Source organism: Marmota marmota, unplaced genomic scaffold, assembly GCF_001458135.2.
Source record: "Marmota marmota marmota unplaced genomic scaffold, marMar, whole genome shotgun sequence".
NCBI classification, from domain to species: Eukaryota; Metazoa; Chordata; class Mammalia; order Rodentia; family Sciuridae; genus Marmota; species Marmota marmota.
The window spans coordinates 19,589,814-19,604,699 of NW_025999998.1; the positions used below are offsets into that span (position 1 = coordinate 19,589,814).

The window sequence follows — 14,886 nt, forward strand, 5'->3', positions numbered from 1 at the left end:
GTAACACAGAAGTCACCCACAAGTACACATTTGCATTTTAACATAACATTAAAAACTAATATTAATTGAAAATTATAACTAAGTTAAATACTAGCTTTATCTGCTCCAAAGAGAAGACAGAAAACAAAACTGAAGCCATTTGATTTACATGTGGATTTGAGCAGCTTCTCATCTCATTTTTTTCTACTGACAGAGTATGGTTGACTTCCAGGAATTGAACACTTTTTAATAATTTACTCAAGGACTAGACCCTATTTTTTTTTGCGGGGGGGGGGGGCGGAGGAAGAGGGGTTACCGAGGATTGAACTAAGGGGCACTCGATCACTAAGCCACATCCCCATCCCTATTTTGGATTTTATTTAGAACAGGGTCTCACTTTGTTGCTTAGCACCTCCCTTTTGAGAAGCCGGCTTTGAACTTTCGATCCTCCTGCCTCAGCCTCCAGAGCCGCTGGGATTACAGGCCTGTGTCACTGCGCCCGGCAGGACTAGATCACGTTTTAAAAATGCGTTGCTACATCCATTTCACATATTTATTCAGATCAATAAGGAAACTCTTTGTCGCAAACTCCACATTACACCCATCTACTATTCCTGAGCTTGGCCAGCCTCCCAGGCTTAAGGCCCCGCCCCTTGGGAAGGCGCAGTCTGCGTGTGGACGCAAGCAAGCGCGCTGACGTCTACGCGCACCACCCGCGCCAGAACCCGCCCTCCGGCTTGAACCGCGGTCCCGCGCCCCAGAGGTTGATTAGGCGGACGCCAACGGCTACGGCCGCAGAGCGGGAGGCAGCGCGGGAAGGCAGCGTAGACGAGCTGGCCTAGCCTGGGGCCCTGGCCGTGGTCTTCTGGCTGAGCCGCCGCTCCTGCGCACTGTGGGCGGTGGGAGCTGGAGAAGCTGGGCGAGATCCGGGGCCCCTGGTGGGTGCGGGAGTGGTCTCTGTGGCCGGGATAGCCTCTGGCCATGATCGACTCGGTGAAACTGCGCCGGGACAGCGCAGCGGACTTCTTCTCGCACTATGAGTACCTGTGCGCGTTGCAGGACTCGGTACCTTTGCCCGCCGTGCGCACCTGCCTCCGGGAGGGCGTGCTGGACTTCAATGCTGACCGCCTGCGGGTGGTGGACTGGGCACCCCTCCTGAGCACCCTCAAGATTAATAAAGATCTGCCCGTGATCTCCATCAAGAGCTTCTTCCAGCCGTGGCTTGGTGAAACAGGTTTGTGCTCCTCGGTGGGTGCCTCGAAATCGGTTTTTAGATAGGTCCAAGGTGGAGCCTGGGCCCTAGAAGAGGCGCTTTGTGCTGGAGGATGTGTGCAGTACCAGCGAGGCGAACGTGGGCAAGTTATTGAAGGTCTTAAGGTACCGAGTTCTCATCCGTAACCTGGGCTTAATAAGAAAACCGAGGATAAGTGATTTCAAGGATTCCCTGAGTTAATGATGTTTGTAGAATGCTTAGCACAGTTTGGGACCTCATTAAATCTTGGATAGTTGTTTCCTCTTTAATTCAATGCCTTTTTGGTTTTTTTTGCCTAATACAAAAAAAGTAAGCGATTAGGAAATTAATATATTCCAACCCTTTTCTTCATTAAAAAAGTGTGTATGTAAGAATTTTGTAAAGCCCTTTTCAACTATTAGCCGCTTACAGATATAATAGGGTAATTAGAATCTAGACCCTCCGATTATTCAGAAAACAGGTGAATGACTACATGTGACAAAATGATGTTATTCCTTATAGTACTTTTCACAACATTTTGTACATTATAAGGGCTCAAATCATATTTTCTAAATTGACGTGAACGAGGCTCACATCTTTCCATTAGTAACCATCAAATGAGTATAATAAAAGAGATTTTGTTAAAGATGGATGGGGAAAGTAAAGTGTAAATTTATGAATCCAGCCTAATCTGCTTTCATGGGATGTTGGTAGCTAGCTGGGATGCCCTTGTAGTTTTGCCCCCTTCAGGCAGTTGGCTGGGAGAGTGGTAAAGTTTTGGAGTGGGGACACTTGAGTGAGAATGACAAACTTGGCTCCCTGCAGGATATATTTAGGATGATCTGTTAGGCAAAGTGATTGCTCTTAATGCTTCTGTTCTTTGTTTCTCTTTATTTTTAATTTTTGCAGATTTTGTATTTGTAAATTCACCATGCTTAATTTAACTCCCCTATCAGTATTTGTGGTGCTTTCATGTTCATTCATGGACATATGCAAAGAAGCAAAAAAAAAAAAAAAAAAATTGTCACCCAACATATATATTCCTATCTCACTCTTCATATCTTTTTAATAAAGACAGATGTTGTTAAAAAATTTTTTTTAAAGTAGTATCATATAACAAAAGTGTACAGATATTAGAGGTAGCCTAGGGGTTTGAATTCTGGAGTTTACATTCTATGTGATCTGAGGCAAATTACTTTTTGAACTACAATTCTTACAATTATAAAAAAGTATTAAAGTAACTCTTAAGTGAGTTTTTAGTATTAAATCAGGTCATGTGTGTAAAGTGTCCTGGTAGCACTACAATGAGCTTAGTGTGCCTCTGCCCCAAAGGTTCTCCCCTTCTGCTGGGGGAGACAGCAAGTAAGCACAAGCTTCTGGGTCAGTGCTGTGGAAGAAGTGATCCCAGGTGCTGCAGAGCACAGAAAATTGAAGAGGGAGGTTCAAGGAAGACTTCTTGGAGGAGGTGCCATCCTTTTGAAGGATGTGTAGAACCCAGCCATATGACAGAAGGAAACAGTTTGTGCAGAATTGTAAATAAAGAATATGGCAAACTGGGGTACAGAACTGAAATTTAGAGTTTGAGAAAGATCTGAGAGTTGAGACTGATGAAGGCCAAATAGATCAGATGTTCAGTGTTTATCCTGAAGGTTGTGGGGAACCAACGAAGGATGTTGAAGTGGACTTTTGATTTAGGGCCCTACTATGTCCTCCATACGGAAGACAAATTAAAGTTGGGAAAGAATTGTAATCTAACAGCCCAAATTAAGATAGGGAGAAGGGCTGGATTTTGAATGATGAGAATGGATGGGGCCTGGTGACTAGTTAGAATTTAGAGTAGCATCTTTCCCTAAGACACAGGACAACTAGATTAGGTTGGGAAGAGAATCTTAGTTCATCTTTAATGTTTTAAGACAGCTTCCAGATTTGTCTGTTAGGCAGGTCTAAACCCTAGATACAGATTTGGGCCTTGTGGAAAGATAGGCATGTGAAGATAGGAGAGGATCTGAGTTACCCACAAAGAAGATGGAGAAAATATTTGAAAGGCTTGCAACATTTTCTAAATGGATGGACTTGAGTTATGTTTATAAGCTGAGAGAAAGTAACCAGCTGAGAAGGAGGGTATGGAGATCTTGGAGAGGAAGTGATTATGGATTTATTTAAAAACCTGACTATTTGTCATATGCCTAGTCTTTTTCTAAGGTCTGAGGTTAGCACCATCCATGGTCTGCTCTGCAAGGACCATTCATCACACCCCTGACTGAAGAGTTGTCACCTTTTCTCTGTATCTCATTCAGATGTTATTCTGCACCTCTGAAGGGACTTAACCACAGTAATAGCAGAAATCAAAATAAATGAAAAATGAGAGGGATCTTAAGAGTCAAAACTAGTATACTTGATTTTGCCAAATGTTTTATACTCAGTGTAAGAAAAAATGTATTGTGGACCAATTTCTTTTCAGATATCCTTTGCTGAATCTTATTCTTTTCTCAAATCCAGTGGGTCTAGGTTTTAACCTCTTATATGTCACTTACTCAACCTTAATTACATTTTGCCTGTACTATTGCAGAAGCTCCTAGCTAGTTTTGCTGCCCCTGAACTCAGTTTCCCTTAATTCTTCTGCCCACTTCAGTTCAAGTGATCTTTCTAAGATGAAACCATATGCTTAAAAAAAATGCTTAATGTGACTCACAGGACCTCTGCAAATTGGTGGCACAACTTGTATTTTGTCAAAGGTACTGAAATCTGAGCTGTGTTCTGCCAAGCCTCATGGGGCTAGTTATGCCTGAGGAAGGGGTATTTTTTTTTTTTTTAATTGAAAGCAGGTGCCTTTTTCTAATCCTTTTCTTTATCTAATTGGTCCTCTCACAGTGAGACACATTATTCTGACATGCCAGGAACTCACCTAGTGTGTGGTAGCCCTAGTTCTCATCACTTGTGAGATAAAAGACAACTTTTTTCCAGGCTTGTTTCTGCCTCTTAAAATTTGCAGCTCTTCTTCTCAACCCCTGCAGAGTGTAGTCATTCCACCTGCAGCATTTACAGTGCTTTGCAGGAGTCAGGCATGGTTGCCTTTGCACATTCCACTTCCTCTTAGAAGAATACATTATCCACTCTAACTTACTTTCATCTTTCTGGGTTCAATATCAGTATTTTCTTGAAGCTATCCCTTAGGTGCAATTTCTTTGCCATCTTAAAAAACTCTATGTATAAGGTTTGTGTTTCTGTACCTCATGTGACTTTGAGTTCTTATGTTTTTCCTTACAAGGATTTTTTAAGGATATGGTTCATGTCTGCGCCTTAATAGTGAACGAATGTTTTTAAATGATGAACTATATCATTGAGATTGCTAATTTTACAATAACTTTGCTTTAGGTTCTGACATAAACAAAGTTTGCAGAAGTCGCGTTCCTGCTATAAGATCCAAAGATGTGACCTTCCAGTTGTGTAAAGCTCTTAAAGGCTGTCTAAGTATATCAAGTGTGCTAAGGAACCTGGAGTTAAATGGACTAGTTCTGAGAGAGAGGGATTTAATTATTTTAACAAAGGTAAGCCTTCTTCAGTGTGGCCTGCAAACATTTCATAGTTGTTTTGTAGGGGGAAATACTCAATAAATTTTTTTAACTCTTTTCCTCTAATAAAGGGATTGAATAAATCGACTTCTTTGATGCACCTGTCTCTTGCAAACTGTCCAATTGGAGATGGAGGTTTAGAAAGTGAGTTTAAATCTTCTTTAACTTTTGACCCATCAGACTGGTCTGTTTGCCTATATACCATATTAATTCCTGTCTGGTTTTTTATTAATAACCCTTTTCTGGCTGCTGCCTCTGTCTGAGCTACCTCCTGTGCCTCTTTATATCTTGATCCATTATCACTTCTACCCTTAAAGCTTATCATGTTGATTACTCTCTGAAGTAACTTTACTAAAGGATGTGTTAAGCCACAAACCACACAAACCTCTTCTGTCTGGTATTCTGTTTTTTGTGTTTATTCATCTTTTAGGGTTTTCCTTCTAAGAAATATTTATGGGAATGGCAATAGCAAAATGTGAAGAGGAAAAAAATCATTATTTTTAAATGGCATCTATAATGCAGTCTTAATGCACTGTGTGGTGTGTGCTAAAATAGAAAATATATGCTAAGTGCTATAGGAGCATATAAAAGGTCAGTGAACTCTTTGGCCAGGAGAGGGCTGGTCATGTAGATAATTACAAGAGGTCTTCTGTTGATTGGGGTCCTGAAGAATTGGTGTGTGGAATCATGGTCTGGAGGGGTAAGGAAGCTTGCATTTCAATCTGAACAGAGTTTAAGGTCCTCTATCTTCTGTTGCTCTTGTATCTTATGTGCTTTGGTAGAGCACCTAGTTATATTAATAAGAGCACCTGATGTAGTTCTGGGTTTATAGTTGACATTTAAATTGATGATCAAGATCAAAGTATGTTCTTGGAAATAAAATAGAAAAAAAAATCATGTTTTTTTAGACTTTTCTTTTTCTTTCAGATGGCTCAAAAACTCTATAATACTTTACTCTGTGATTGGGAATACAGAGTTTTCAATTTTAGCATCTAATAGGATTATGTTATTGCTGTAAATTAGAATAACACTTTGTCACAAACATGTTGTAGAATGTACCTATCCATTAGTTTTTGGAAAGAGTATAGAGAGTGATTTTTAAGAATACAGCTATAAACTAAAATATACTCAAGAAAGTTGAGGCCAGGTGTGGTGGCACACACCTGTACTCCCAGAAGCTCAGGAGGCTGAGGCAGGAAGATTGCAAGTTGGAGGCCAGTCTCAGCAACTTAGCAAGACCCTGTTTCAAAATAAAAAATGGGGATGTGGTATGTGGCTGGGGATATGGCTCAGTGGGTAAGCGCCCCTGGGTTCCACCCCTGGTACCAAAAAAAGAAAAGGATTGACCAGGTTGATTAGGCTCTTCGGTTTATTGTATGTGTCTTTTTTCCCCCCTTCTTTTTAGTTATTTGTCAAGCTGTGAAGACCTCTATCACTCTTAAGACAGTCAACTTCACTGGGTGTAGTCTGACATGGCAGGGAGCAGATCACATGGCCAAGATCTTAAAGGTGACTTTGTATTCAGAAGTTTGTGAAAATGTGCTATGTGTTTGAAGCACAGTAATACTTTGGTATGAGATGGCAATTATTTTTATCTTTTCATTCATATGGTGATTATAATTATATTTCTAATGAAAGAATGTGACCTGTGTTTAGCTTGGGGTTCTACCATTTAGTAAGATATTGTACTTAATCTTAGGTGAGATTTTAAAGTATAATGCATTATGAATTATACATTTGTGTGCCTTTAGTTATTGAAAATATGTTTTGGGCACTGAAAGAAATTTTGTGCATTACAGTCTTCATTTTACTTCAGTGACTCAAATATTAACTGCTATAATATATGAACCAATAAAAATCATAGTTTTTAAAAAATGATTTTAAGGGTGCCTTAATAACTTTATAGTGGTTTAACTACTATATTTTGGCATACAATTACTTGATAATTTGATATGAAACCTTTTTTATAGTTTGATGGTACAGATCTGGGATAGGCAAACTTTGTGGATCAAATTTACCACCAGTTTTTTTAAACACAACCATGTTCAGTTGTTTACACAGTAACTGTGACTACTTTCAACCTACACCTGAATTGTTGAGTACTTCTAAAAGGTACTGTCTGACCCACAAAGTTGAAAATGTTTACTTTTGGGCCGCTATAGAGCAAGTCCTCTGATCCTTGCAATAGATAATGGTAAAAAGTGTGAAAATAAAGGAAAATAAAACTCTTGAAATTTAATTGAATTGTCAGTTTACATACTAATCTGCAACAGGTTACCCAGTGGCTAGAGTTGCACAACTAGTCGGTGGCAGACTGGGAGCTGGGTCACTGGACCCCTAAGTCACAATCTACTGTTTAATATACTAAAGATGACCTCCAGCAAATATACTTGGGGTGTGTGTGTGTGTGTGTGTGTGTGTGTAAGGCACTGACATAATCAGCCATACTTAGTTTTCTTTTAGTTTTTCTGTGTCCTTTTTAAGCATTTAATTTCATGCTATTAAATTGTTGAAGTATCAAACCATGAGACGGCATGAAGAAACCTGGGCTGAGAGTCTTCGCTATAGGAGACCAGATCTTGACTGCATGGCTGGCTTAAGGCGAATCACATTGAATTGCAACTCCCTCATTGGTGACCTGGGGGCATGTGCTTTTGCAGACTCTCTTAGTGAGGATTTATGGCTTAGAGGTAAGATAAATGAACTTCTAGAATTGAAAATGGTGAATTTTGAGTATCAAATATGCTTACCTCTTGGAATTGTATTGTTGTCATAATGTATCTGTTTTATTTTTTGTCTTTTTTGGAACTGGGAATTGAACCCAGGGCTTTGCGAATGTGAGGCAAACACTTTGCCACCAAGGAACATCCCAGCCCAAGATATTTTTAAAATCCTTTTTTTTCCTAATGGCTTTTAAACTTTTATAAAAGTTAAATATATTCTTCATAGGAAATACAGAGAGAGTAAACGATAAAAGATAATATTACCTATAATCAAAACACCCACTGTTCATTTTGGCATACATATTTTAGCTTTTTTTTGGCAGATGTATTTATACATGTAAGAGATTACAAAAATAGAGAACTATAGAGTGCTATTATTTGTTCTTTTTAGTTATATATAACAGTAGAATATATTTTGACAAATCATGCATACACGGAGTATAACTTCCCATTTTTGTACGTGATATGGGGTTACACGTAAGTGCAGGTGGTAAAGATTTTCTTACATTCTATAGATTCTCTGTTCATGTTCTCTTTGTTCATGTATTTATATATGACTATAAAAATATTATGTCTGATTCATTCTACTGAGTTTTCCATTCCCATTCCCTCCTCTGTTTCTCCCACTTCCCCTTGTCCAATCCAGTGAACTTTCACTTCACCCCCTATCTTATCTATTGTGAGTCATCTTGTATCTGTGAACATTCTGCCTTTGGTTTTTTGGGATTGGCTTATTTCACTTAGCATGATCATCTCCAGTTCCATCCATTTATCAGCAAATGCCATAATTTCATTCTTCTTTATGGCAGAGTAATATTTCATTGTGTATATATGCCACATTTTCTTTATCCATTCATCTGTTGAAGGGCATCTAGGTTGGTTCCATAGCTTAGATATTGTGAATGGAGCTGCTATAAACATTGATGTGGCTGCGTCACTTTAATATGCTGATTTTAAGTCTTTTGGGTATAAGCCGAGGAGTAGGATAACTGGATCAAATGGTAGTTCCATTTCAAGTTTTCTAAGGAGTCTCTATACTGCTTTCCATAGTGGTTGCATCAATTTGCAGTCTCACCAGAAATGTTTGAGTATGCCTTTTCCTCCACATTCTCACCAACACTACTGTCATTTTATTCTTGATAATTGCAATTCTGACTGGAATGAGATAGAATTCCAGTGTAGTTTTAATTTGCATTTCTCCAATTGTTAGAGGTGTTGAACATTTTTTCATATATGTTGACAATTCATATTTCTTCTGTGAAGTGTCTGTTCAGTTCCTTTGCCCATTTATTGATTGGATTATTTTGGGAGTTTTTTTGGTGTTGAGTTTTTTGCTGTATCTGAGTTGCAGATGGTAAAGATTTTCTTACATTCTGTAGGCTCTCTGTTCATGTTCTTGATTGTTTTCTTTGCTGTGAAGAAGCTTTTTAGTTTCATATCATCCGATTTAATGATTCTTGATTTTACTCTTGTGCTTGGGAGTCTTGTTGAAGAATTTGGTATTTAAGCTGACATGATGTAGATTTGGGCCTACTTTTTCTTCTGTTAGGTGCAGTCTCTGGTCTAATGCCTAGGTCCTTGATCCACTTTGAGTTGAGTTTTGTTCAGGGTGAGAGAGAGAGGTCTAATTTCATTTTGTTACATATGGATTTCCAGTTTTCCCAGCACTATTTGTTGAAGAGGCTATCTTTTCTTCAATGAATGTTTATGGTGCCTTTATCTAGTATGAGATAACTGTATTTGTACGGTAACCCTACTGTATTTTGCTTTATAGTGTCTCATGTAGTACTCCCTCATATTGATGCATAATAATTTAATGAATTCCCTGCTATTTGATATTTAGAGAGTTTGTACTTTTCCCCTATTTAAATGTATAGTAAAAGAATGTATGTGTCCATTGGAATTACTTCTTGAAAAGTGGAATGACTTTAATGTAACATATTTTCAAAGATAAAGGCACATAATGCCAAATTGTCTTCCAGAAATGCTGTTCCATTTTGTGGTTCACACTAACAGTATATATGTGAGGCCTGCGCACTCATAAACATGCAATTTTGTCAGTTTTAAAACTTTAAACTTTACTAAAATGAGAGCCACCTACCCCTTTTATAACTTTTTTCACTCACTATAGCTTGAGCACCTTTAATTTTTTTTTAGTGCATTATATTTATACATAAATGTGGGGCTCATTTTGACATATTCATAAATGCATATAACATAATTTACTCCATTTCAATGGAGTACAAATCCATTACCTTTCCTTCTCCCTCCCCCTGATCCTGGATAAAGACAATGTGTTATACATACACAATAGAGTTTCACTTAGCCATAAAGAAGAATAAAATTACATCATTTACTAATAAATGGAGGAAAGTCCTCTATTGCTCTTTCATTCATTTATTTTCTACCTGGTGCATTGTAGTTACACAGAAAAGTGGAATTTATTGTGAGGCTGGGAAGTCTAGGTTGGGCAGATCTTTAGCTTCATTATATTTGACCCTTGGCAGATCCACTGTCTGATGTAGGTGCTCCTCCTGGGTTATAGAAACCTGTCTTCTTGTTTTATCCCAAAATGGGGACTCTATTCCCAAGATTTTATCTAAGTCTATTTTCCCAAGGCCTCATTTCCTAATATCATGTCACTTATTTTTATTGAGGCAGGGTCTTCCTAGGATGCCCAGGCGGCCGTAAACATTTTTTTTTTTTTTTAGGTACTGGGGACTGAACTCAGGGGCACTCAAACACTGAGCCACATCCCCAGCCCTATTTTGTAATTTGTTTAGAGACAGGGTCTCACTGAGTTGTTTTTATCACCTCGCCTTTGCTGAGGCTGGCTTTGAACTTGAGATCCTCCTGTCTCAGCCTACCCGGCTGCTAGGATTATAGGCGTGCACCACCCTACCTGTCTGGCCTTAAACTTTTGATTGTTCTGCCTCAGCCTCTCAAATAGCTAAGAGCTACGAGTACAGGTGTGTGCCATTGTACCCAAATTCCCCTTCCATTATAGTTTGAGTTCATTTGGAGTTCAAGATCATGATCAAAGGAATAAAGTGCAACCTCAGTATACTACCCAGTATTTGCCTGTGATGTTTACACTGCCACTAGCATCCTTGTTAATTATGAACTGATATTCATTTTGTGACAATTTTTCTCTCTCTCAGATTGTTAGAGTGCTTTTCAACTCTGCAGTTATAAAATATGTGGGGTGACTCATTAGAACTAAAGTATGGATAATCATAGCATATCCAAGAAGAGGGTTTTGGGGGGAGTTGATGCTCTGTTTTTTTTCCCCCCCAGAGTATGTATTTGCATATGCTTTCTGATTTTATTTTTTTAATACTCAAGATTAAAAACCTTCCATGACTCATCTTGTTCAGGAATCTCCAACATTAATGAGAGTTGTCTGAATGTTAAACATGTAGAGAGTTGGCAAATGACCTATTGTTTTTCATCGAAAGCTCTTGACCTGCAGCAGTGTGGCCTCACCAATGAAGGAGCCAAAGCTTTACTAGAGGCCCTTGAAACCAATAGAACGCTGGTCATTCTGGATATAAGAAAAAATTCACTCATTGGTATGTCACCTCATTTTTAAAAAAACTAATTAACAAATAGCAGAATAAAAAGAATTTGTTCATGTATTGACAATTTTTAAAGCTTAATATGTTTATCTTCCTAATCTTATACTTTTCTAATCTTGTACTTCCTTATGTTTTTAGCAGGTGATTTGCCAATTAAAATGAGTTATACTTGTAAATTGTTCTTGGCTGCTACTCTGAATACAGGTGAACCCAGATAATAAACCTGCTTCTACCAAGAGCATTATTTCTGGTTTTTTTTTTTTTTTTTTTCTGGAACCTCTGAATTCTTGGGAGAGAGCATTTCATTCATTTGCTAATTTGACTAATAATTTTTGAATACTTCTATGTGCCAAACACTGGTTTAGGCACTAAACTTACCAGCTAGTTAAAGTCTTACTCTTACTCAGCTTATGTTCTAATGGGGGAAATCAAATACAAATGAGTAAACAGATAAGTAGTATAATTTGAGATAGCAGAAAGTGCAAGAATGCCTTAAAATAAGAAAACAGATGGGGTCTGATGAGACTGTACTAGATAGGTTTGTTAAGGGACAACATCACTGGAAACGTGACATACAGAGAGACCTGAGTGAAGAGAGGAATTAGCAATTCTAGAACAAGGAAGTAATGAGAATAAAAGTACAAGGTGGTAGAGTTGATGGAGTATTTAAGGAAAAGCAAGGAGACCAACATGGTTGGAGCACTTGGTGAGGGAGAATCTGGTATCCTATGAGATCAGACAGCTAGCCAGGGGTTACTTTGAGGTCTTAAAGGCCAAGGTAAGGACCTGGACTATTTAGAGTGAATTAAAACCACAGGAGAGTTTTGAGCTGGAAAAAGGCATGATCCAAGTAGCATTTCATTTGGCAGGAATAAGAAGGAAAACAGACTAGTTCGAAGTGGTCGAAGTGAGAGATGGTTATGGCTTAGCTTAGGGTGGAAGGTTGGAGGTGATAAAACAAAGTATAATTAAGAAGACGACTTGTAGATAGATTAGATGTGAGCTATGAAGGAAATAGTAATTTTTAAAATGTCCCTCAGTGATAATGTGTATGACAGAGTGGTACAGTTACTGAGAAAAGGAGGATGAGAGAGGAGCAGCTTCATGGGTGTATCACAACTTTGGTTTGAATATTTTAATTTTATGGGAAAAGTAATGATTAGTTGACTTTTGTTTTTAAATAGAAATAGCCACTCATTGGAAAAGTTACTACAATTTCAATTTTCATTTTACTTTAGATCATTCTATGATGAAAGCAGTTATCAAAAAAGTTCTTCAGAATGGAAGGAGTGCTAAGTCAGAGGTATAACATGTTTTAGTCCTCTAGAAAGAATTTTTATTCATTTACTTTTCTTTTGTTTTTAGTAAAATAAAATTGCCAGGGCACTTTCTTAAATGAAGTTTTCAGTCAGTTAAGGTGGCTTTTCTGTTTTTAAAAATATTTTGAGACTTAATTTGGAATCCTAAAACTGCAAACCTTTTGTTAACTTAAAATATCCTAATAAATTCGAGTTAAGGTTGAATCCTCATACCAGTACTTAAATTACCTGTATCTCTCTTCTAGTACCAGTGGATAACTTCTCCATCAGTAAGGGAACCATCTAAAACTGCTAAACAGAAAAAGAGAACAATAATTCTGGGAAATAGTCGAAAAGGAAAAGCTACTATTAGAATTGGTAACTCTATATGTCTTGTCTTTTTAATACTTTTAAAATTTATATCTTCCATGTGTTCTAATGTGTTAAAATTACTCTTCTCATTGTCTGTATTGACACATGTATATCTTCTCAGGACTGTAATTGTTCTGAAACAGATAACAAGAATTTGTAGAATGTAGAAATAGTTAAATGAATCATTATAGAAAGAATACTAGTATTTCCATTTTTTAAATTAGCCGTTTTTGTTTTTTGTTTTTCATAAAATGTTCATCATTTTCAGTGTTTCCCAGTTGACGATTACCTTGCATACTTTGCAGTTGAAATTGGGATGCCCTTTGGTGACACTGCTTTTTAGTGTCCTTTGTTGTTTTATGATGCTACAGAGGAATCCAGGGCTTTGAGCTTGTTGTCAAGTGCTCTACCAGAGTCATGCCCCCAACCTGATTTTTTAAATTTCTTTAATTAAAAAAAAAAAGTTTTTAATTTTTTTTTTCCCTTTAGTACTGGGGATTGAACACAGCAGGTGTGCTTTACCACTAGGCCAGTCCTTTTTATTTTCTATTCTGAGGCTGACCTCAAATTTGTGATCCTCTTGCTTCAGTCTCCTGAGTTGCTGGAATTATAGGTGTGTGTTGCCAATTTTTTTTTTTTTTAAATGGAGTAGTACCCTTTCTTAAAACTATAGGAAACAACATTTTTTCTCCTTGTTCCCCACTTCTCTGAAATTCCCACTTAAAAGGTATTGAAACCTGGCACAGTGGTGCATACCTATAATCCCAGCAGCTAGGGAGACTGAGACAGAAGGATCGGGAGTTTAAAGCCACCTTCAGTAATGGTGAGGCGCTGTGAGGTAACTCAGTGAGACCCTGTCTCTAAATAAAATACAAAGTAGGTCTGGGGATGTGGCTCAATGGTTGAGTGCCCCTGAGTTCAATCCCCGGTACCAAAAAGAAAAAAGGTTATTAAATATTAGATAACACCTTGATTCTTTAAATGATGAAGAAAAAACTTAAAATATATATAATCTTTATGAAACAATGTTGCAAATAAGTTTATTGACCCTAGATGGAATGTTTTAGAATGAAATGTTTTCTGTATTACTTGTTATAATGTATATTTAATCTTCCAAGTAATACTTAATCTAATAATAGTTAGAAATAAAAATATCCATGATTTTGTGACCAAGTATAATGGGAAAAACCTTTTAAATAAAACTCTTTAACAACCAGTGAAGTAAATTTTAGTTTGTAGTAATTTAATTCACTAAAATTTTTGTGTTATTTCTAAAGAGTTCTTAACTTTTATTTTCTAGAACAAATTATCTTTAGCACAAACAATTTTTTTCTTTGTGATAAGAAAAAATGACACAGTAGAATAAGTTAATCTAAATCTATTAGAAAACTGGCCTTTTTTTTGTAATAACTTTGAATTTTGAGACAGTAAAACCATAAGAACTAATATAGAAAAAAAAAATTATGTTTAGGATCTGCCAACTTTCTACTAGTTAAAGATTTGTGGTAACTTTAGTTATATGCCAGATACATCAAGGTCACTGAACAATTAATGGCAGTCTTTTATTTGGATTCAATCTGAAATCTTAACAAATTGTTTGACTTAATTCTATTGAGGCATATACTTAAAAATGGTTAATATGAGGAACTGGGGATGTAGCTCAGTGGCAGAGCACTTGCCTAGTATGTGTGAGACCCTGGGTACAGTCCCCAATACTGCACATACACACAAAAAAGATTAATATGGAAATTTTTGTTAGATATATTTCAACATAATTTTTTTAACGTTGTTTGATGATTTTTGTTTAGCTTTTATTAAGGTGTTGTTTTATAATAGCAATGGAGATAAAGACAGAAAACACCTCCAGTTTCATTATTCTATCAAATAATATTTTCTCCTGTTGACTGTCAGCATAAATATAATTTGGCATTCTTTTTTTCATTTCATAGTAAATTTTTATATGATTAATAGTTACTTTTTTTAATACAGTCACAAGGTTTTATTGAGTTGATGGGTCAATATTTTAAACTGGTAAAAAGCTGGAAAAAGATTTAAGTATTTAATAATTTAAAAAATCCTAGTGTAAACATCTGCATACCTATAACTTCTTGTTTTATTAAAAGCTGTATATTT

The 14,886-nt window shown here is 37.0% G+C and overlaps 1 protein-coding gene across 5 annotated transcripts in view; it reads left to right on the plus strand.

Moving 5' to 3' along the window:
- The first annotated feature begins 685 nt into the window (after nucleotides 1-685).
- The window catches only part of Cep78 (centrosomal protein 78), a 31,741-nt gene continuing 17,540 nt past the window's right edge, over nucleotides 686-14,886 (plus strand). Inside the window, exons 1-8 of one of the 5 annotated variants that reach the window (XM_048806947.1) lie at nucleotides 686-1,213; nucleotides 4,586-4,758; nucleotides 4,854-4,926; nucleotides 6,188-6,291; nucleotides 7,298-7,472; nucleotides 10,964-11,077; nucleotides 12,322-12,386; nucleotides 12,648-12,759. In XM_048806947.1, coding sequence (XP_048662904.1) covers nucleotides 961-1,213; nucleotides 4,586-4,758; nucleotides 4,854-4,926; nucleotides 6,188-6,291; nucleotides 7,298-7,472; nucleotides 10,964-11,077; nucleotides 12,322-12,386; nucleotides 12,648-12,759 — 1,069 coding nt within the window. In that variant the 5' untranslated portion in view covers nucleotides 686-960. The remainder of the gene's footprint in view (nucleotides 1,214-4,585; nucleotides 4,759-4,853; nucleotides 4,927-6,187; nucleotides 6,292-7,297; nucleotides 7,473-10,963; nucleotides 11,078-12,321; nucleotides 12,387-12,647; nucleotides 12,760-14,886) is intronic. The other 4 variants (XM_048806948.1, XM_048806949.1, XM_015492949.2 and 1 more) reach the window with 4 other exon arrangements.